This window comes from Panthera leo, chromosome D2 (genome assembly GCF_018350215.1).
Source record: "Panthera leo isolate Ple1 chromosome D2, P.leo_Ple1_pat1.1, whole genome shotgun sequence".
Classification (NCBI taxonomy): domain Eukaryota; kingdom Metazoa; phylum Chordata; class Mammalia; order Carnivora; family Felidae; genus Panthera; species Panthera leo.
In genome coordinates this window covers 62,704,908-62,728,383 of record NC_056689.1, presented here as the reverse complement: position 1 = coordinate 62,728,383, position 23,476 = coordinate 62,704,908, and the positions used below count along the sequence as shown (strand labels likewise).

General features: G+C 40.7%; 1 protein-coding gene across 9 annotated transcripts in view; it reads right to left on the bottom strand.

Annotated features, from left to right (window-relative positions):
- SORCS3 (sortilin related VPS10 domain containing receptor 3) overlaps window positions 1-23,476 on the bottom strand; it is a 590,282-nt gene that overhangs the window by 130,030 nt on the left and 436,776 nt on the right. For all 9 annotated transcript variants that reach the window (XM_042908251.1, XM_042908252.1, XM_042908255.1 and 6 more), the window contains one exon: window positions 14,144-14,262. In XM_042908251.1, the coding sequence (XP_042764185.1) occupies window positions 14,144-14,262 (119 nt within the window). The remainder of the gene's footprint in view (window positions 1-14,143; window positions 14,263-23,476) is intronic.

Here is a 23,476-nt window from a genome sequence, read left to right as displayed (position 1 = left end):
TGAGCACCACCCTTCCTATAAAATACACTGCACAGCATACACGCCACGCCACCACTCTTCCTTCTCATGCCCATGGAGACACTACTAATTAACGGCAACAGTCTTTCCTACTGAAGCACAACAACACAGTCTTCTATGCAGCTATTAGTAATTACTCAAAGGTGATACACAAAATGGAAACAATTCGACACCCTGGGGCCAGACATATCCCATCCATGTACTACTAGAAAAGCAAATACCTGTGTTATAATATGGGGCAAATTACAGAACAATTCGCTGAGATTAAGGGAAAACATTCCTTGCTATGCTGGCCTAGTAAATAACAGTATGTAACTTTCACAGAGCTTCGGCAGATCTCCTGGGAAATAAACAAGTCGTCACCATTTATTAGGGACATGCACAGCAAAGCTCTGAAAGGAGCAAAAAGACACCAAGCCGAAAGGATTGATGGGCATTCTGTAAATAAAGAGCCCCTCCTGGAGCCTCTCTGTCTCAGCAGGAGACACTGGGGAATCATCAGCATCTGGATGGTAATTGATGCCACGCTGTAAGAATCAATGAGACAGGATTGCTCAGAGAGCACAGGAAGTGAACAGAGAAGAGGAACCTATGAAAATCTCTGAGAACAACCCATATTTCAAGGGTAGGCAGAGGAAGAGGCACCTGTTTAGGAGAGGAAGAAGATGCTAGATGCTGGAGAAGTAGGCGGAGTAGCTGAAGCACACATTGTCAAAGAAGCAAGGGTGAATGTGCTTCCAGAACGAAGCAGCAGCCAAGAGACCCCAGTGCTGCAGACGGGTCAACTAAGTTAATTATCAAGAGGTGTTGTCTAGATATAATTCAGAGACATCTTTGATGAACTTGGCAAAAGTAATTTCAATGGAGTGGACAAGGAGCAAGTCAGTCTCAAGTGGGTTAAAGAGAAGGAAATGAAAAAACGGGACAATGAATATAGATAGCTCTTAAGAAATCTGCTTGCAAATGAAAGATGGGACATTTATAGACAGCAACATGGGATTCAAAGAAAGTTTTCTTGTTTTTTTTTTAATTTAAGGATAGTAGATATTTAAAAATATTTAAATACTGATGGGAAGTCTGAAACAGGAAGGAATATTGAAGAGATAGGGGAAGAAGGATAATGGGTAAAGCCAGGTCCCTGAGAAATCAGAAGGGATGGGATTGGGCGTTTGGATTGAGAAATTTTATATAGGCATGAAGAGGATTCTTTTTACTTTTCTTGGATAGTTCGATCTATCCACATACTAGATACATAGTAAGGACTCCATAAATTTGAGGGTTTTTTTTTTTTTTTTTTTAGTTTCTTTGAGTTGGGTTCCATCTGCCTTGAAATGTAGAGCCTGAGACCAGGGCTTCTTTGCAGGTAGTACTTGCTATTTTCTGTGGGAGGCTCTTTTGTCTGTTTGTTTGCTTGAGTTTGAGAAATGATCCTAGGGAACAGATGTGGCAGAACTAGAGAGTGGAAAACAAGGAGGGAGAAAAAGCCGTCCCAGGGAGTGTCACTCAACTGGTTATTACTATAAGTAACTGGGGCCCAACCCCACTGGGGACACTCTAAAGACCCCTAGAGAACGAGGCTCAGTATCGCCCTCCTGACACAGGAAGAGAGGAGTGAGTGTCCACTGGCTCCTGACTCCTATCAGTCTAATTGTCCAGGAGGGTCTTGACACCTTTGCACCTCAAGGCTTGTACCTGCATCAGGATGGCTAAGGGGTCTCTCATAAGTACCCCATTTAGGGAGGAATCAGCCCGGAACAAAAAGCAAGAGGTTCACAGTGCAGCTGAGGCAAGGTGACATCAGGCCACCTGTGTGCACAGCTAGCTGCGGAGCAAACAGGAGCCAGAAGGACGTGAGATAGGACCTTTGCGATGCCCAGCACGAAGATCAACTAAGCATCATGACCTTCACAATGAGGTTGCTCATTTGTTTTTGTACATGGAAGCATTTCAAATACTAACAGCAACTTTTACATCAAGCCACTAAAATCATTGCCTGTACAGGAGACACATCCCAGCAACATGCTATTTAAGGATCTTCCATTAGCGCTGGCTGTTGAAAACAACTCACTTAAGATTCTGAAAGCGCTTCAAGAATATTCACCTGAAGATGTCTTTATTGAATTTCTTTTGAAGATGGTGTCTGCAACTCTTTCATTTTCCTTTAAACTCCTGTGTTGTAAATGTGTCCCTAATGATGAGATTGCTATTTATTTAACATTCAAATCTCTCCCATTAAGGCCAAATTAACATCATTTAAAATATTGCCAAATAGTTTTTCTTTGAATAATTACACTCTATTAATTTCTGCCTCGGGGCTTTTTTTTTTTTTTTCTTTCAGAAAGATAACTCTAGAGTGGCCATGTCAGAGAGGCTTTTCTACCTCCCACAGTGGTGCCTAAACCAGGTTCTTAAACAACTATCAAAACCCAGGGGAGCTGGGGGCAAACATGCTACAAGAAGGTACTCAAGAGTCTGGCAAGATAATTAAACCCCAGAATATCTACAGTTACATAGCTGTCATTAGAAGCTGGTTTCTTTGAAGCACTATGGAAGGTATGTGGGAAGATTCTATCATGCACATATGTTGAAACATGAGTTGAATCCATGAATAACTACCAAATGAATTTGGGGAAAAGATTTATGAATCTTCTATATGACAGGCTTATAAAAACTCTTAAATGAGAATGTGCATACACAAACGTAGCGAGTCTGATTTTTGCATGCGGATTAATCTCTTGATCCTTGCGTTTTATAGGGTTCCGTAGTTTTCAAAGCATATCAAAGCCATTATTATCTCCCTTGATCCTCACAAAAACCTTCCAATTCAGGCAGGGCCAGGGGCATCATTCCATTCTCCAGAAATGAGAAGATGAGCGTTCTGAAAGTCCAAATGAGTTGCCCAGTGTTCCCTGGCTGGTAAGGTGGCAGAGCCCCGACTACAACCCAGGTGTTCAAGTTCAGGGTCCTCTGCCCCACATCAAACCACAGGCTACTTGAATCATAAACTGTCTGAGAGCAGGAACAATGCCTTCTTCCTCTGCCACGCTCCAGTGTACCTGGCATACATCAAGGACCTCAAGAAGCATCTGTTACCTAGCTACTAGTACTTGTTAATTGCTAATACTTCTAGAACATCTTTTCAACTCTTCACAACAGCAACTTGTGTCCAAATTGCTGACTGGCTTCACTGTAGCCCTGGAGTTATCCTAGGACTTCTTTTCTGAGTGCCATTGATCCACACACAGAATTCCTTGCTGTAGGGGGGCCTTCTCTCCTGACTACACCCACACATTACCAGGAGTTGAAAGTGTGGATCTCCACACTGACACTGGTCTAGTTGTGGACGTTGAGAAGGATTTGGCAGAGTTGGGATGACCTTCCCTTTGAATTTTCTGCTTTATCTACACCTCTAGAAGATGTAGTGTGTGTGTATGTTAATTATGGATCGGTCAGTGTTTTCTCTTGTGTTTTAGATATCTGTATTAGAACTGGGTTTTTCCCCCCACAACTGCACTCACAATAAAACTTTATTCAATGAGTAAATGAATCCTCATTACACTGAAGGCCACCTCCCATGCCATGAAGGGAGGATGAGGCCAGGCTTTGCATAGTTCAGTAAAGACACACAAATCTCTTACAATGGCTTATTAGGGCTCTGTTCCTGTTTCTTCATCATACCTCCTAATAGCCAGGGTATCAATCCTATCACTGAAGGGATTTTACTGCTATCACTGCTGAACTACCTATTTTCCAGGATAATCATTAGAAAAGCTACTCCATAAGGAGAAAAGACAGGATTTCCAACCTTCTTGGCTCAGAACACAGAAACCAACTTATCTCTCTCCCCCTGCCCCTACGAGGAAAGCCGATTTCTCTTTTATCCATGTGGAACGGAGGCATTTCAGGCAGACGCTTTCCCATTAAAACAAGGGCTCTTCTGGGAAGGATTAGCTCCTTCTGATTTCACTATGAAACCCCAGGCCCCCAGGCCCCCTGCCCAGAAAAGGCATTGACAGATTAACAAATTTCACAGTGTTCTGTACATCTTCAGCTCGGCTGAAAGCTGGAGATCAAACACTAGGCCCCCTCAAGCAAAACCATCAAGATGATTATCTTTACCTCTTTGTCAATAGAAAAATAAAAGGTGAGGCAGAACCTTCGGGGTCTCTTCTGAACTGTAGGAGCCACATGAGTAGTATAGGGACCCTTCAACGACACACAAGATACAGATCAAAAATAATCATGTTGAAAAAAAAAAGAAAGAAAGAAATGACTGGGCATGAGGAGCTTTCCTTTAGGAGGGCAAAGTTTTTTAAGGGTGAATTTTTTAATGCACAATTAATGGGAAGTTTATTATGAAGTAGTTACCTGGGTTTTTGGTTATTAACTTTACTCTCAAATGTGTGCATATACATTTGTATATGACTCACTAATGGGTAAACAATTATGCCTTAAACACACACACAACATTTATTAATCTGCAGAGAAAGGAAATGGATCCATGTCACATGAATCCCGAATGGTTCGGTTGTCCACACCCAAAAAGCCTGACCTGTGACCCATGGAACCAACAGTGCTACAAAAAGTTGGCAGTTTCAAACATTTCTTAGCAGCAGATTGCTTTCATCAGATGCAAAAAGTATTAAGAACCCTGACATACGGAACAAACAAAAGCTGAGGTGTGCTATTTAAGGAGGGGGTAAGAGGGCCAGATACCCTCTTCCATTTTTCCATAGCTCCTGAGACAAGTTACCTAAGACTCCATGTAAAAACTGCCAAGAACCACATTTAGCAGGGGGGGGAGGGGGGGCGCCAGAAAGAGTGAAGGGGATGGACTGGCGTCCTTTTCCGTAAGATTCTTCCTCAGGTGTATGTCTCTGGTGGCACTAAAACGAAATAAAAGATACCAATACTCTACAAAACTAGAAAATCCAAGTGAATAGACAGACCCCTTAAAGTTATGAAAAACCAAAGCCACCAAAGTCCTTTATGCTCCTCCTATTGTTATGTAGCTGCTCCAACTGCAGACAAAGAAAATAATGTGGCTGTACAAGGCTCCCCTTTGAGACCCCAACTGTGGAGTGACAGCAAGCATCTCTCAGAAAAGACACAGTTCTCAATGTCCAGCTCTACCTTAGCGGTACTCCCGAGAGAGGTCACCCATGAGGGGGCGTGCTGGACCCAAGCCTCCCTGCACTACAGCTTTTGAGATCATTCTTTTCAGTAGCTTTTGCTGGCAGGGTCGGCAGAATGCCACCTACCCTGATGGCCTGATGCCCTGCTCCCATATAAACCTGTGGGTTTAAACCCTGGAGTGAGAAGCTACTGCTGCTCTGAGGAGTTTCTGCCCTCCCAAAAGCCTTCTGCGGCAGCTTTACTTCCATGAACAGAATGAGGCGTCTTTGCCTTCTCCTTGCTTCTGAGATAGACATTAGGCACTGCAGTCCAAATCTTGCCTTCCCCACAAAGCCTTTCCTGATGCCCATTTCAATTTTCAAAACCCATCCCCTGCAAGAAAGATTCAAAACTCGCACTGATTTCAGACATTTCTCTGAGGTGGCTTCCAATAATTAAAACAAAAGCAGTAAGCCATAACGACAGATAAACAGATAAAGGAAAGCAGCCACATAAACACAAATGGTCAGCAGTGGAGGAGAAAAGGAAGAATAATAACACACAATTTGATGCAGGGAAGCTGCTATAATTGACACAAAACTTAGTTGTGAGCTTTTTAGCACTACAAAGAGGGAAATGCGCAATTACCTAGATTTAATGAAAGGGAACAGAAAAGGTTCACCTCCCCAGGACTGTCCTACCTGACAGTCCTGCCACTTCACTCCCTCCCATAACTACACCTATCCTTGGACAAAGAGATCCCCAGGCATTGTTTTCTCTTACTTTCTTAACTTCATTCTTGCCTCCCTTCTGCCTGGAATGCTCTTTTGCCTTCACTTACCCAGCTGGTACTCCTAGTCTCCCTTGCTGGAAAGCTTGCACAGACCCTCCTTCCGAAGCTCCCCCCACTTGCTTTAAGAGCAACATGTGCTTTGCACTAACACAGCTCTCATCATGCTACATAATAACTGTTTAGCTGTCTGTGTTCCCCACTGGGCTGATTGTATTTTAATACATTTAAATGAATGAATATGAAAAGGGTACTGAATAACATAATGGATAATTGTTGGACAGCAGTTTTATAAAAATGCAGAGACATCCTACATACGGTCATTTCTAGTGCAGTGAACAATTGGCAATTACCCAAAGTTGTCTCATATTGTTAGTTGGGGAAACAAGATTCCCTTGCTTTAAAAAGATAACTAACCGCATTCCCTGAGAATAAGGACGGTGTCTTATCTTCTCAGTTCAGTTCAGTTCAATAAACATTTATTGAGTACCAGTCATTATGCTAAGTGCAGGAGAAACAATGATGAATAAGACATAGTCTTGTTCCTCTTAAAGTTTACAGACCTGGCTGGGGAGACATAACACACGTGGATAAGTAGTCAGCAAAGGGGCTTGGTCCAATCCTGATCAAGGATGCCAGGGAAGACTTTCTACAGGCAGCAACGCATAAGATGAATCTAAGGATAAGTTTGTCCAGTAAAGGGACATTCCAAGCAGGTGGGGAAACTCAAGAAAGGCACGTTAGGCAACAAATGACATGATGTGTGTATGGAGACCAAACAGGTTTATCGTTTATGGGAGGGGAAAATATAACCAGGAAGGTATATGGGGATTCCCATGAAGCTAATGGAGTATGCAGGATCCAGATCGTACAGGGCCTTGTAGACAATGTTAAGGAAATTAGATTTTAACCTATAGGTGATGAGCAGCCACTGAAGACAGGAACATTGATTTTTGTTGTAAATAAATTACTTTGAAAGTAGTGTTGTGAATGGATTGGGGGTGGGGGTTGCTGGTCTCGGAATGAGAAAATCAGTTTGCAAGCTTTTGTGACATTTCAGAAAATACATAATTAAGGTTTATAAATGGTTTTAAATAGCCAAGTAATAATGGTGCTTCCCTTTTCCTCTCATAAATCACCCTAGAGCAACAAGGAAAACAAGAAATAAAAATACAAACTCAATACTCAATGAAAATATAACCCTGAAACACAATATATGTGGAAGCCAAATTCAGTGAAGAACAAACAGAGTACCGACAGGCACCAGGGCAAAAATGCCTACAGCTACAAATCTTAGATCAAGCTAGAGAAATAGCATTCTCCAAAGATGACATTTCCCAAGGAGCAAAACTAACAATCAATTATTTGGAACCTAGGGACTGTGGCCCAGGAAGTGGCAGTTTATTTATTCTTAGAGCTGACTAATGACAAGAAGCTGGAGAGGTGTGGCTGGATGAAGAAGCAGCCAGGTGGTTTTACCTTTTGTAAAGAACTCATTCACAGACAAACTATCTTTAGTTATATGGAACCTCACTGAGAAACAAAGAAGAGTCTTGTTAAGCTGAAAGAGTTCTGGTCTGTCACCAAGAAGAATCTCCTCAAATAGTCCAGAAGAGCTCATGTCATAAAAAAAATGAATAATGGTTAAAAACCTAAAGATAAAATAAAATAGTGCAGGGATTATAAAATACTATGGCAAAATGAGAGAGAAAGGGACAGAAAAAACAGCAGACTCAGAAAAAAAAAATCTGCTTCCAGAAAGCAAATGAAAATTGTGCCCATACTGCTATGATTAAAAATAGCCTGTATGATGAGGAGATTACCTCTGTAAGAGAAGACTTCAAAGTAGAAATACAAGAGCTAAGAATAGATACGTTGGGACAACAAAAGTGATAAAATATAAGCTGGCAAAGTTCAGAAAATAAGTTCAACAAGAGCAGCAAAAAAATATAAAAAAGAGCCTGGACACTGCCAAATACTTGTTCAGGGATAATGTGGGTAAGACTTTCCAGTATTTTTTTTAATGTTTATTTATTATTGAGAGACAGAGAGAGACAGAGCATGAGCAGGGGAGGGGCAGAGAGAGAGAAGGAGACACACAATCTGAAGCAGGTTCTAGGCTCTGAGCTGGCAGCACAGAGCTTGATGCAGGGCTCAAACTCATAAACTGTGAGATCATGACCTGAGCCAAAGTCAGACACTTAACTGACTGAGCCACCCAGGTGCCCTTTTTTTTTTTTTTTTTTTTTTTAATATCACTTTGCTCAGTGAGTTAAAACTGATTAGAAGGGGAAAAAAAATAATGACTCTCCTTTGATTTTCCTGTCTACTGCACACATCCTAAATGTCCTGGAGAAAGAGAACCAAAATAATTAAAGTGAAATAAAATATATGTTTCAAAATATAAGCAACAGAAAGTTCTGAGATATTAAAAAGGAAGAAGAAATTGAACCAACTGAATGAGACTTACATTTCAGGAAAAGAAACTCACACAGTATGATCAACCACAGAACATACATTAACAAAGCAAATGGTATTAAAAATAAATATTTTTAAAAAGGACTTTTAGGTATCAAGGGGGAAAAATTAAGATACCCAAAAGGGAAATATCAGACTGGCCTGACACAGTAACATTCAGTAAGTTAATGGAGCAAAGTTATCATGGAAAGCAAATGATACATGCATTTTATAGCTTAAAAAAGGAAATTAAACCTAAAGAGGGAAACTGTTTACAACATTCAAGAATTCACCTTTTTTGTGGGATGCCTGGGTGGCTAAGTCAGTTAAGCATCTGACTCTTGATTTTGTCTCAGGTTATGGTCTCACTGTTCATGAGATGGAGCCCCACATTGGGCTCTGTGTTGTCAGCTGCTTGGGATTCTCTCTTTCCCTCTCTCTCTGCCCCTCCCCTTCTCACACTTTCTCTCTCTCTCCCTCTTTCTCTCTCTCTCTTTCTCTCTCACAAAATAAATAAACATTTTTTTAAAAGAATTTACCTTTCTTGAAGACATTACTAAAGGACAAATTTCAGGGGCACCTGGGTGGCTCAGTCAATTAAGTGTCCGACTTCGGCTCAGGTTTGAGTTGCAGCCCCACATTGGGCTCTGTGCTGACAGCTAAGAGCCTGGAGCCTGCTTCAGATTTTGTCTCTCTCTCTCTCTCTCTCTCTCTCTCTCTCTCTCTCTGCCACTGCCCTTCTCATGCTCTCTCTCTCTCTCTCTCTCTCTCGCTCTCTCTCTCAAAAATTAATTTAAAAAATTTAAAAAAAAAAGAAAAACTGAAGGACAAACTTCAGACAACCAAGAAAAAAAATGCAAAAACTACAGAAAAGAACTAGATTTACCCATATAACTAAGATCAAAATAAATGCAGGAATGATCATTCACAGCAGAATGTAAATGCTCTGAATGATTTAATTAACAAAACTAGAATTGGATACAGGTCATAAACACAGGCTAGTTTTTTCTACCTTTGTTCAACAGTACTTCGTAAAATATTTAAGTCTAAGAGAATTATATTTGAAGATAGAAAAGCAAACAAAGAGATAATATGACCAACCCAAAACAGGTGGTGAAGGAATCTAAGAGAGAGGGGAGGAAAGAGAAATGTATGGAAATTGTATCACGGCTCACAAAAGGAAATCAATAGATATTATCCAGAAATAGAAGATTTGCTGTTATATTCATAAAGCTAAGTAGCTAGAACAAATATTCAAAATTATCAAAGAAACCCAGAGGCAGGAAAGCAGGAAAAGAGATCATATAATGACTTTTTTAAAAAAGAAGCAATTTTAACTGAAAGCTAAGCATACACTGTCAGAAATAAGACACATCTATCATACTGATCAATGCATAAGGCCAAACTCACCTATGATAAGGAAAGGACTCATTAAATACTGATGGCCAAACAATACACAAATATACCTTCAGCATGAGCAGCGGTTCATATGTAACCCACTCACATTCTTTTACCTTATTTTAAATTTAGCCAATTGATAGTTGCAAATGATAGCATTTAATCTGTGTTTGGTGGTTGATGAAATTCCATGCTTTTCTCAAGAGTATTGGCCTTTTGCATTATTTGGGGCATTGTTATTCCATTGCTTCCCATCTCTCTCATAGTTTTCTTTTTAAAAATCTGAAAACAGCCTTCAAGGTCCTGGAATCTAATACCCTTGGTTTTTCTGTGGTTATCTCTAAACTCTGTTTCTAGGTCTCATTTACTCCCTCCTTCTCATCTCCCTAATATTAGAATGCCCTCTGCCCTAGTCTATGAATTCCTTCTCTTTTCTGTCTATATTTATTCCCTTGATGACTTCAATTTTGCAACTCAAAAGTGACATCAACATGCTGACATGCTTCCAACTTATATCCTCAGCCCTGGTTTTCCCAACACCTCTGCTCCTAAAGCCAGCCTCAAATCTCTACCTGTTCCCAACACATCGCCATGTGGGGCTCAAGAAAGTACAGGGCCTAACACACCTGGCCCCACGTGCCCATCTGACTGCTGACTCCTGCCACCCTCTTCTGGTTCACCACTCACCGAATGAGACTTTTTCAGGTCATCTTAAAAAAAAAAAAAAAATAGTAGTATCTACAGATGTCTAACATTCACATTCCTCATTAATTTTCATCTAAAACATTATCATCATCTAATATATTTGGTAGATAGATGAATAGATGATAGCACAAGATAGAAAGATAGAGAGCAACATTTACAGAGCACTGTTTTTGTGTTTTACAAATGTAATTAACAAACAGAATCTGCCCAGCAACCAATAAAATAAGTACTCAATTGTCCTCTTTTTACAGATAAGTCAAATGAAGTATAGCTCAAGACCACCCAGCTAAAGTGTGGCCTGCCAAGGCTGGGATAAATGCTGGCCATTGGACTCAAAACCACAGCATCTCAACCACTAATGTTTCACAGGCTTTTCATACCTATGTATATATGGATGTATATATTATATACATATTTTCCCATGTCTTCCACTGGAATATAAATACCACTTGGGCAGGAATTTTATTATGTTCACTGTCTTAACCCCAGCTCCTAGAACAGGGGCCTGAAATGTAGCAGGCTGTCAATAAAATTTTATTGACTAACGGGAACTCCTATCTCTTTCAAACAAAATAAAAATTGATGCTTATCAAAGAAAAAACTTTTGCTGGCTTGCAGTATAATAATAATAAAAAGATACTTCAGAATAGTTAGGGAAAAAATCTGGATGTCTGCCGGCAGAGTTACAGAAAACTTTATGCAATAAAAGGAAAAATGAATTTTAAAAAATCTGAACATTTAAAATTCTAAGTCATGTTTCCCAGAAATGGTCCTGTCATGTTCATCATTATATGCAGTATTAGCATTAAGGAAAGGGCAATAAGATTGGTAAATTCATAAATCATCTCTGTGCTTCTACCTTGAAAAATTAAATAGAGATAAAGAAATAATAAAGCCTTAAACTGGGACCATGGGAATGGAATGAAAAACAAAAAACCATCTGAGACTAAGGGTGATATTAGCAGGGACCTGGATTCACTGAATTTGTTGTCACAGACAGATTTCCAGGTTTCTACCTTGAGTGACCAGGTAGAGGGTAATGCCACCAATGCCTCAGGATCAAGGTGGACATGTTGATTTTATTCTAGCTGTGGAACGAACATCCAAGTTGAGATATCAAGATGACTATTAGACAAGAAGGTCTGCTTTCCAGGGCAGAGGTTATAGCTCCCTGGCTTGAGATTCATCAGAACATGGAGATAGTACTTAAGACCCAAGACGGTATATACTGGGTGCAAAGAGAAGCAGGCCAAGGGCAAGAGTTAGGGAGAGCCAGAGTCACACCTAATACTTTGTTGACTTTAATTTGCATTGTATGTGTTCAATAAATATTCATGAATAAGGCAATAATAGTGCTAATGACCTGCCAAGATTTAGACAAAAATATTCTGAGATTCTGGCTTTTACGCAAACTTAGACACAGGGTTTTTCTGGAGCCACACAGACCTCTCTTTCCCTCCCTTTTTCAAGCTGGTTTTTGAGTGGATGGCTACATGTCCTGTGTTTCAGACCTCAAAAGTCTACACAACTGATTTTTAAAAAGAAGTGACTCCTACATCTACAATCTATCAGTAAGACAAGTAGTCACTGAGCACCCTGGATTTTCAAAGGCTTTCTGTTAGGGCCAAGGATGAGGAGAAAAATTTGTGTATAAACTATTGTCCCTATCCTCAGATAGTATAAAATGCAATTTGGAAAGACGAAGACAAATCCACTAATATTTAAGTAACAATTCCTAATAGCCCATGTGCTAAGGGAATAGCAGACAAGAACAGCTGTAGTGGTTCAGAGGAAGAGAGGCATACCCAGCTCCTGGGAAACGGGGCTAATCTGGACCAAAGAAACAGGAGTGAGGCAGAGAAAGTCATTCAGGTGCATAGGTCTGAGTAAACTCAGGAGAGTCTAAAGATCAAGGTTCCTATAGGAAACAGCCTGCAAACACAACTGGCAGCAGAAGGGTGGGAAAGCAGAGTGGGAGAAATCAAAGCTGCTCTCAAAGGTCAAGTATGATTACACACACTCATAGACAGACACACACACACACACACACACTGTAAGTCATTCTGGAGCAGAAGCATCACCTTTTCTTTTTCCTCATTTTTGTTCTTCTTTGCATCTCCTTCCAGTGAAACTCAACACCTAAAACAAGGCTTCCCTTTCCTGCCTAAAAATGTGAGTCACACCTAGTTTTCTCTGTGAGTCAGAGCTCTTGGGAGTGAAGGATTTCTGGACTCAGGACATATCAGGGTGTGGTCAGCACTGTAAAGGGAGGGCAAGATTTAGGGAGCTCTACATTTTTCTAGAAAGAAAATCCTAGAGATGCTTCATTTCTTGGGGATTCTCACTCCCAAATGAGACCGGTCACTTTGTTTTTTTTGTTTGTTTGTTTTGTTTTTTGTTTTTTGTTTTCAGTATATGAAGTTTATTGTCAAATTGGTTTCCATACAACACCCAGTGCTCATCCCAAAAGGTGCCCTCCTCAATACCCATCACCCACCCTCCCCTCCCTCCCACCCCCCATCAACCCTCAGTTTGTTCTCAGTTTTTAACAGTCTCTTATGCTTTGGCTCTCTCCCACTCTAACCTCTTCTTTTTTTTTTTTTTCCTTCCCCTCCCCATGGGTTTCTGTTAAGTTTCTCAGGATCCACATAAGAGTGAAAACATATGGTATCTGTCTTTCTCTGTATGGCTTATTTCACTTAGTATCACACTCTCCAGTTCCATCCACGTTGCTACAAAAGGCCATATTTCATTCTTTGTCATTGCCACGTAGTACTCCATTGTGTATATAAACCACAATTTCTTTATCCATTCATCTGTTGATGGACATTTAGGCTCTTTCCATAATTTGGCTATTGTTGAGAGTGCTGCTATAAACATTGGGGTACAAGTGCCCCTATGCATCAGTACTCCTGTATCCCTTGGGTAAATTCCTAGCAGTGCTATTGCTGGGTCATAGGGTAGGTCTATTTTCAATTTTCTGAGGAATCTCCACACTGCTTTCCAGAGTGGCTGCACCAATTTGCATTCCCACCAACAGTGCAAGAGGGTTCCCGTTTCTCCACATCCTCTCCAGCATCTATAGTCTCCTGATTTGTTGATTTTGGCCACTCTGACTGGCGTGAGGTGATATCTGAGTGTGGTTTTGATTTGTATTTCCCTGATAAGGAGCGACGTTGAGCATCTTTTCATGTGCCTGTTGGCCATCCGGATGTCTTCTTTAGAGAAGTGTCTATTCATGTTTTCTGCCCATTTCTTCACTGGGTTATTTGTTTTTCGGGTGTGGAGTTTGAGACTGGTCACTTTGGACAGCAATGGATCATGGCTTTGATAAACTACTGAAAGTCAGATCCATTGGAGATGTGGCTCTAAGAAACTTCCAAGCCCTAGTCCAAATCCTGGTCATTTTAAGACCCTTTTGGTATAATAAAACAGCAACCCAGCTGAGGATTCAGTGGGCCACTAAAGACCCCATCCGTGATACTGACCCATAACATCTTCATCTTTCACCAGAAGTCCTGGATCCCCCAGAGAATGGGTCACCAAAGCAGAGACTCACCCCAGCTCCACGTGTTCACAACCTCGGGAATGCTGCCCTCATTTTCCTGACTTCACCTAAGCACCCCCACCTCTACCACTGAATGCATTTTCTGGACTCACCTGAATGAAGATATATTCATCCTGAACAACCAGGGAACTGATGTCAATGGAGCGGACAAAAGGCCCACTCCGAGTGGTCTCAGCACATTCCTGGATCCTGCAGGTGAGGTAGTGAGCATCTGAAATGGGAGAGCGACACTTAGACGCAAAGAGAAATGGTGACAAAGCTCTCATCAGTACACAAGGCTCTACCCCATGGGATATCAGTGATACAGTTCAAAGCAACGAGATTTCATTCTTGTTCACACAAAATTTGTAACAATTATTAAAAAATGGCAATATCTAGATGAGGCAAAGGAGTGGAAGAAAGTTAATCTTATATCCTACTGACAAAAGGGTAAACTGATAATAGATTTTTGGAAGAACCAATTTGAAATATCAGAATTTTAAATGTGCATATATTATACCAGCAATTCTAACGCAAAGAATGTCTTCTGGAGAAACACTCATATATTTTCCCAAAGAGTCAGGAGCAAAGATGCTCACTGGGGTATTGTTCATAGCAGTGAAAAATCAGAAACAGGCTAAAGGTCCCTGAACATGTCAATGAACTAAGGTACACATATTACAGAATGCTATGCTATAACTAAAAAAATTAACTAGAGGGGTGCCTGGGTGGCTCAGTCACTTAAGCAACCAATTCTTGATTTCAGCTTAGGTCATGAGCTTATAGTTCATGAGTTCAAGTCCTGAATGGGGCTCTGTGCTGTCAGCACAGAGCCTGCTCCAGATCCTCTGTCTCCTCTCTCTAACCCTCCCCCCATCATGTGCACACACTCTCTCTCTCTCAAAACTAAACATTAAAAAATATTAAGTAGATATGGACACATCCACATCCTGATTTCTCTAGAATCCTTGTTCCTTTTCAAATAACCTTTGAAAAAATTATTTGGCAGTATGGTAGTATGATACAATTATGTCCCCCCAAAACCTTGCCTTTATAAATGTATAGGTTTGTGCCACAGTGCAAAGAAAAAGTTTTAAAGGAACCCATAAAAATTAGCTATGATTACTTTTGGGTGAAAAGAATGGAAATAGTGTTGAAGTGAGACCTTTCCTTTCCATATTATATACATTTTTATTATTTTTACAATAAGAATGTATTCACCTATTACTTGTATAAAACCTATAAATCCTCTATAATTACTTGTAAAATCTTCGAAAGATCTCAGCAGGTCAAGAGCCCCTCTAGCAAACCAGGAACATGACAGCAGAAGCTGTTGCTCAATAGGAAAATCTCTGACTCTAAAATGCATCCCAATTATGACCATAGGGTCATCCAAGAAAGATAATTTATTCAGTTATTTGTTACTGGGGAAAAAACTACAGGTAAGTCTCTGTAAAGAAACCTGTGTATATATGTGCTTTTATTTTATTTTTTTTAAATGTTTATTTATTTATTTTTGAGATGGTGGGGAGGGGCAACGAGGGCGGGAAAGAGAGAGAATCCCAGGTAGGCTCCGTGCTGTGAGCACAGAGCCCAATGCAGGGCCCAAACCCACAAACCATGAGATCATGACCTGAGCCAAAACCAAGAGTCAGACACTTAACTGACTGAGCCACCCAGGTGTCCCCGTACATTTGCTTTCAAAATGGTTATAATTGGGGGACCTGGGTGGCTCAGTCGGTTAAGCAACCGACCTTGGCTCAGAACATGATCTTGTGATTTGTGAGTTGGAGCCCTGCATCGGGCTCTGTGCTCACAGCTCAGAGCCTGGAGCCTGCTTTGGATTCCATATCTCCCTCTCTCTCTCTACCCCTCCCCTGCTCACACACTGTCTCTGTCTCCCAAGAATAAATACACATTAAAAAAAACTAAATAAATAATAAAGTGGTTATAACTGAATAGTACTTGAAAGTAGTAAGTGGGGAAAATGAGAAGTAGGAGTGATTTCAGTATTAAAAGTAGAGAAGTCTTTGTTATCACCTAAAACCATGTTCATTACTACATGTATCTAATGCAAATGCTCCCTTGAATGTGTGCACAGGTGTCACGGGTGACAGGGAAGGGGAGCCTGCAGGCAGCCGAGATAAAGGCAAACAGGTTAAATAAGAAAAAAGCTAATTGAGTTAAAACATGAATACGTTTAATTATCCCTGTTTATCTTTTTTTTTTTTTTAAGTTTATTTATTTACTTTGAGAGAAGGAGTGCATGAGCAGGGGAGGAGCAGAGAGAGAGGGTGACCAAGAATCCTAAGCAGGCTCTGCACGGTCAGCACAGAGCCTGACATGGGGCTCAGTCTCATGAAGCGTGAGATCATGACCTGAGCCGCCATCAAAAGTTGGACGCTTAACAGACTGAGCCACCCAGGCACCCCTCCCTGTTTATCGTTAATTAACTAATTTACTGATGGCTTCAACAAGTGTTTCTGGTGTGTGAACAATATACTGGGTATTGCTTAGGTACGAGGAATACAACAGTGAATGAGACAGAGGTTTTTGATTCAAAAGGACCTGCTGACTAGAAAGGGGCTTACTCATATTATTTGCAGCTAGCTATTCCACACATTTATGTATAAACATGATGCTAATGTAACAAACACATGTGGGTAAGAAATGAATTCATTATGTGCTACATCCCTACTTCCCGAACGTCCATAGCTGAACAAGGCCTATTTGCGTTGGTATTCTTAATCCAAACATGTCAAACATAGATCTCATTCTTTCCATCAGCAGTCTTTTCACCCGCCCGTGAGCACAAGCCTCTTAACTTTTCTTTCCTCCATATGCCATGTAATCCAGTTGGTTCCCAGCCCCGACCATCCTGCCTGTGACATGCTTAGTCTCTCCTCTTCTCTCCACAAGCCCTGCCACTTGCCTGGGACAAGTCCTTCTCATCCGTGTGGCCTGTTGCATCCATTTCACGACTAGCCTGCATGTACATGATGGACTGGGAACTGGATGGACCCGAGACAGGGAGCCAGAGTCATCTCTAAAACCTAAACCTGACCTAGTCTCTCCCGGCTTCAAAACAGTTCTGAGTGCCCTGGGACAAAACCCAAACGTCGTTCTATAGAACAGAAGGCTTCTTACAAGAAGCCGAATAAAATCAAGTGCCTAGGGAGGCAGACAAGTAACGTGTAAGAATAAAACGAGCTGGATGAAGATGACAAACAGCAGTTGGCACACGGCCTCGGCGGCTGGGAGCACTCGGGAGCGGTGGGGACTGCAGTGAAATGGCCAACACTTGACTCTTCATGGAGGAGAAGCTCCTCAGTGTCTGTTCATCATTGGCACACAGGAGTAAGGAGTTCTGTGTCTTATAATAAATCTAACTGTCTCTATTTTTTAAATGTGAAATTGCCTGATTTAAAAAAAAAAAAAAAAAAAAAAAGGACAGCTATTCTACATTTAAAATAGGGTGTGGGCCAAATACCATAAAGCCAAACAAAACAAGCCTACATCCAAATATGTCACCTGTTCTGTAATTTGGTCCCTACCTTCCTCTCCAGAGAAGCGACCTTCTTCCCCCTCTTCCCTGCCCCATTAGCAAACCCAGCTTGTTCACCGTTCTGTACATACAGCCTGCCCTTGGACTTCCTCTTTGTCTCTGCACACACAGAAAGCTAAGAATGGCCTGGCTTTCCACTTCTGGGTGTGAGAGCGAGGGAAGGCCGAGAGCACAGGCTGTGCCGAGCAGCACATGGCCTGCCCACCAGGAATACTCTTGGACCCACAAAGCCTTAGTAATTTTCTCCTAGAATAAGGCACTAAAAGCCAGTGAAAAGCTGCAGTAAATACACATAAAGAAACCACAAGTGTTGACATGACAACCTGCTTCCTTCTTGCCAGCCAGTGTCTCAGAAAGCTCCTTACACTGCTAATCAAAGGTACGCACAGGAGGACATCTGCTTATCCCCCGCCCCCCCACAGGCTCATTTTCTACTGTCTGTTTACTATTCACTCTCCCATTTGGACACTTTGGGAAAAAAAAAAAAAAGAATCAAGTGTATTCAAGGCCACCCCAAACAAAATCAAAACCTACCTAAACCTTGGCCCACAGCAGGTGAGCTCTTGTGCCAAACTCATCCTACTTCTTGGCTCTCCCCCTGCTTGCTACTGCCCAGCATGGAACGAAAGGTCCAATTTAACAGGAAAGCAGCACTGAAATGAGTTTTTCAAATCCACTTAAAATTCAGGGGACTTGCAGTCTTTAGCTGGACTCATATATTGGAAGTCTCAACGCTCTTTTTTTTCAAACATACAGAGACATGATAGTAAGTGCTAAGGTACCCACTGCCTGGTGAAAACTCAGAATAGAGAAAAAGGGGAGAGTCAATTACCGGGCAGGCCTGGCTACCAGATGGAAGTGACCGAGGGTGATGAGGGACTCAGGGTGTCAAAAGTGAGCAGGGGACACCAAGAGCCTCACATTTGCAAAAGTTCTCAGATTCGGGCTTTGGACGTTATCCTGAAATGAAGCTGGGTACAGTCATGGAGATTTAAAGATGAAACTGAAGGGTATTCGTCATTTAACTTGAATCCCAAACTAGGCTTCTAATACCTGTGGCCTTTTTATTTGCTTTTAATAACACCAAACGTCTGATAAGATGGCAGGGGTCCAGAGCTCTTGAGCATAGTGTGGTATTTGAAAGCAAGGCCTCTGAAGCCAGATTGGGCTGTGTTCGAGTCCTGGACCTGTTACTTGCTTATCACCCTTGAGTAAGTAGCACGGCTCTTCATCTGTGAAATACCCGCAAGTTAGTATCTGCCTCCAGGGACTGTCATCAGTATTAAACAAGATTATGTATGAAAAATGCTTAGCATATCATTGGATACATTTTAAAAGACTAATAGATGGTACCTCTTTCTTAATATGAAAAGAGAAGGAAGGGAATTTAACACTCGGCATCTCTCATACCCTCCATTAATAACAAGTAATGTTGTTTGTGGAGAGTCAAAAGACCATATCACAGGTCCTACTAGTAAAGTCATATTCCAAATTTATACCCCTGTTTAATTTCTTCAAGTGCTTTGGGTGTGCAGATAACAAAAAAAAAAAAAAAAAAAAAAAAAAAAAAAAAAAAAAAAAAAAAAAAAAAAAAAAAAAATCTGAGCCTCAATAACCAAGGAGGACTTGAAGGAGAAGGCAGCCTTTGTGTGTAGACAAGATGGAGAAGTATATTATGTGAGAAGGAAATTCCTAAAAAGGGAGTGAAAACTGAACCATGGCCTTTTAGGTAGGCAAAGCTCATGGAAGGCACTATATAATCACATGTTAATGGATTAGCTTTGATTAATCTATATTCTTAATCTTTTATTTACTATCCTTTCCTTTGAAATGTTCTCAAATGAAAAATCAGAAAGACCAGATTGAGTGAAGAACTCATTTGGATATCCCTGTAAGAAAATTAGAGAGTGATTTCCCTAGGGGTTGAGAGTCAATCATTACCCTGATGATTAACGTATTTCTAAATGTCAAATGTCTTCCTAATGTATTTTGAAGAGCTGGTGTAGTCACTGTTCCACTTACAAAAGTTAAAAGTCAAAGGCTTTGTTCCCTGCACTGTCAATAGAGGGATATACTCATTAACGTTAGAAATATCTGGCTCAATTTAACTAGTTCTACTGCTGGAAGACCCTTTAGGGAAGATAAGAACATCTCCCTAGTGAGTCCGGCCTTCACGCCTTCTCACCTAGCAGATATTGGGCTAAAGGTCTCATATAGCAAGAAGGGGTGGTCTCAGACTGACTGATTCATTCCTTTTTGCACTGGGTCAAGGAGTATAGTGAAGCTTCAAGTGTCAGGCACTCAGAGAACTTCCAGGAACCAGAGAACATTCTCGGAAGAATCACAGACCAGTGAGGAAAATGGGATATTCACAAGTGAACATGCTTGGGGTTTGCGTTGGACAGAGGAAGATCTGAGAACTGGAGAATATAGACAGAGAGTATGAAGGAGATTATCTGACATCCTTAGCATTCTTTTATTCCTAAGGAGATATATTTTTGCCAGGAATTCTGTAAGGCTTAGGGAGGCAGTCTCTAACTTCCCCATCCAGCAAGGCAAGTTTCTCATCCATTTATATCCAGTGTTTCTTTCTCTGTCAAACCTTTCCAAAAGGGTCACCTCCTCAGAAGTAGGAATGAAGTCTTAGTTATCTTTGTTTGTCTCCTAAGCTAACTTTATAAAGTCCCCGTAAATGCTAGTTAAATTGAATTGAATGACATTAAAAAACCTAAACACTTTTGTTATGTTGAGTGATATTGTGACTTGTGGCAATGGTTTGCCTTTGAGATTACTAAATATTCAAACTATCCTAGCCATCATGCCTCTTACCACCTCAGAGAAAGAAACTTTCCTTGGATTCATTCAACTTCCATCCCTTTGGGTAATATACATGTTGTCAAAGTTTGAAAAAGTGAATTAAATTGTGAACAAAAAGCAAATCAGCTCCTCAGGTCCTCTCTTAGAGAAATACCCAGGAGCTATTTATTTTGAATAATAGCATTAACTCTCAGATGCAAACAAGTAAAAACCAGCAGATCCAAGAAACTATGAAAAGTTATTTAGTTTCCACAAGCCTCCTTTTCCTTGATTGAGGAGTGGGGCTAACCTGTGTGCAGGGCACCCACATGCTGGAAATGCCTACACAACCCTCCAGACATGGTAGGTACTGAAAACAAAATAAACGAATTGAAAAAGGCAGCTTACCTACCTTATTCCATTCCTGCCTATTGTGCTTATGGATTTAGAGTTTTTGTGAAACTTGTAACTACCGAAGAAGAATTCTAGTGTCTCCTGTTTTCTTATGGCATAGGGGGAATATGGCAGTTATAGAGATTTAGAAATCACAGTGTCCTTGAATATCTTAGGACTCCTGGTACTGCATCCAGAGCTCTTTCCACTCCAATTGCCAAATAAACTGAGCCTGATTGAATATGATGACTAGATGATAACAATAGTGATGATGACAGTGATGATGACAATGATGATGATGACAGTGGTGATAATGATGATGGTGATAATGATGATGATGACAATGATGACGATAAAAATGATGACAATGACAATAATGATGATAATGACAATGATGACAGTGACAGTGATGACTAGATGATGACGATGATGATGACGATGATGATGATAACGATGACAATAACAAGAAGTAACACTGTTTAAAATGTTTTTTTAAACATTTATTTATTTTTGAGAGAGAGAGAGTGTAAGCAGGGGAGGGGCAGAGAGAGAGATGAAGACACAGAATCCAAAGTGGGCTCTAGGCTCTGAGCTGTCGACAAAGAGCTCAATGCGGGGCTTGAATTCACAGACCGCGACGTCATGACCTGATCCGAAGTCAGGGACTTAACCGACTGAGCCACCGAGATGCCCCAAGAAGTAGTATTTTTGAATGCTCACTCTATGTCTTCTGGTGTTGCAGAAGCTGTATGTATTAACTTATTTAGTTCCTGCAACAATCCAGTAAGGAGTTGCAATTACTAGCATCCCCATTTCATAGATGAGGAACCTGAGGCACAACAATTAAGTGATGTGCCTGAGTTCCACAGCTTCTGGGAAATGACAGAACCAGGATTAGAACACAGCCATATTAACAGCAGGACCAATGATCCCAACTATTATTTTTTTTAATCATGGAAGGACAATCAGTCTGAGAATTAGACAAGAATCCATGTTCTGGTTCAGTCCTCATCCACAGCTATCTACGTGGCCTTGAGAAAGTTATTATATATTTTAGTACTTTTTTGCAAGTGATGCAATTTCAAAGTACCTTTTCTATTTCAACTTAAAAAAAAAAAAAAACAAACTTCGGAACGCTTTTAGCAAACAAGATCCTATCTTCTCAATATAGAAAGTGAACTTTAGTGCACCATTTCCAGTTGAATGTAAGAATTCAGCAGTCCCATTGGCTTAACTCCACACCCCATCCCCATCTTGCCTCTGAGTTCTTAGAACACTGCTAGAGCTCAGAGTTACATAGTTAAAAATTACTGAACTAGTCAATAATCCAAGGTTCTTTAAGAGCCAATATTCTATGTATCTAGAACCTGAAGTTTAGGCTATAGGGTTAATAGTTTTGCATTGGGTGCCAATACCATTTGATTAGTTAGGATTCCCTGAGGTCTGTTAAGAAGTACTAGGCTTGGAGCACCTGGGTGGCTCAGTTGGTTAAGCATCTTTGCGGTACACGAATTTGAGCCCCATGTCAGGCTCTGTGCTGTCAGTACTGAACTTGCTTGGGATTCTCTCTCCTCTCTTTCTGCCCCTCCCCCCTCCCACTCCCAGGCTCACGCTTGCAAATGCACTTTCTCTCTCTCTCTCTCTCTCTCTCTCTCTCTCTCTCTCTCTCTCTCTCTCTCTCTCTCAAAATAAATAAATTTAAACATTGTTTTTAAAAAGTACTAGGCTTCATCCTGGCTTAGTGAGAAGGTGCGGTGATAGATTGATGGCAGGTGATGATGGCACCAGGACAAGAAATGGTGGCATATATGCTACAGATTTTGATTCTAGAAATTTCAAATGTGTCTAGATGCTAAAGAGCTTCTGCCTGTATCCAGGTTCACTTACTATGGTATCCCTATGATACATCCAAATGGCTTATGCTTGAGAATTTCTAATGAAGAGAAACTCAGTACTTCACAAAATAGCCTTAGCCATTTTCGGATACCCTTAATTATTACTTTTCTGTTCACCAAACTGAAATCCTCCCCACTATAAATTCTACTCTGTAATAACACCTTTTTTAGTCCATTGATGAAAAAATGTTATAAAAGTACTTCTTATATTTGTTAGTTATATATTATTATTATAATATGTATAGTTATATAACTATATATATACAGTTATATATTTTTTATAATATATAAAGCACTGGAAGAGAAGGGATCTAAGGTCAAACAGCTTCTAAATGGCAGAATTAATCCTCCAACTCAACTCTGAACTCTTAGGGCATCAAGGTGATGAACTTTCTATTGATACCCAAATGTCTTTTGGATGGAGGATATGGGTGTGTATATGTGTGTATCTGAATATGTGTTGGGTCGGGTGTAGGGAGGATCACAGGGGACATTCTGAGAAAAATGATTTCTAGAAGACAATGGGAGAAAAAGTCATTTGAATCCTGAATTGTATGGAAGAAATGGGTTCACAATGATTTTAACCAAACTGGTTGGCTTTGCCCTGTTTAAACCCTGCCAGGGCAAGAGATAATTCAATGGCTTCAGCTTAATCTGGAAGTCTGACTCCCAAAAAGAAGGGCCAGGACTGGACCGGAGTGGAGATTCCTACATCAAAACAAGAACAGGGACCGGCTTACACTGGGTTTGCTCCCACGTGTGGGAGCCAGGTTGAGAAAGAGGGTGGTTAGTGTCAC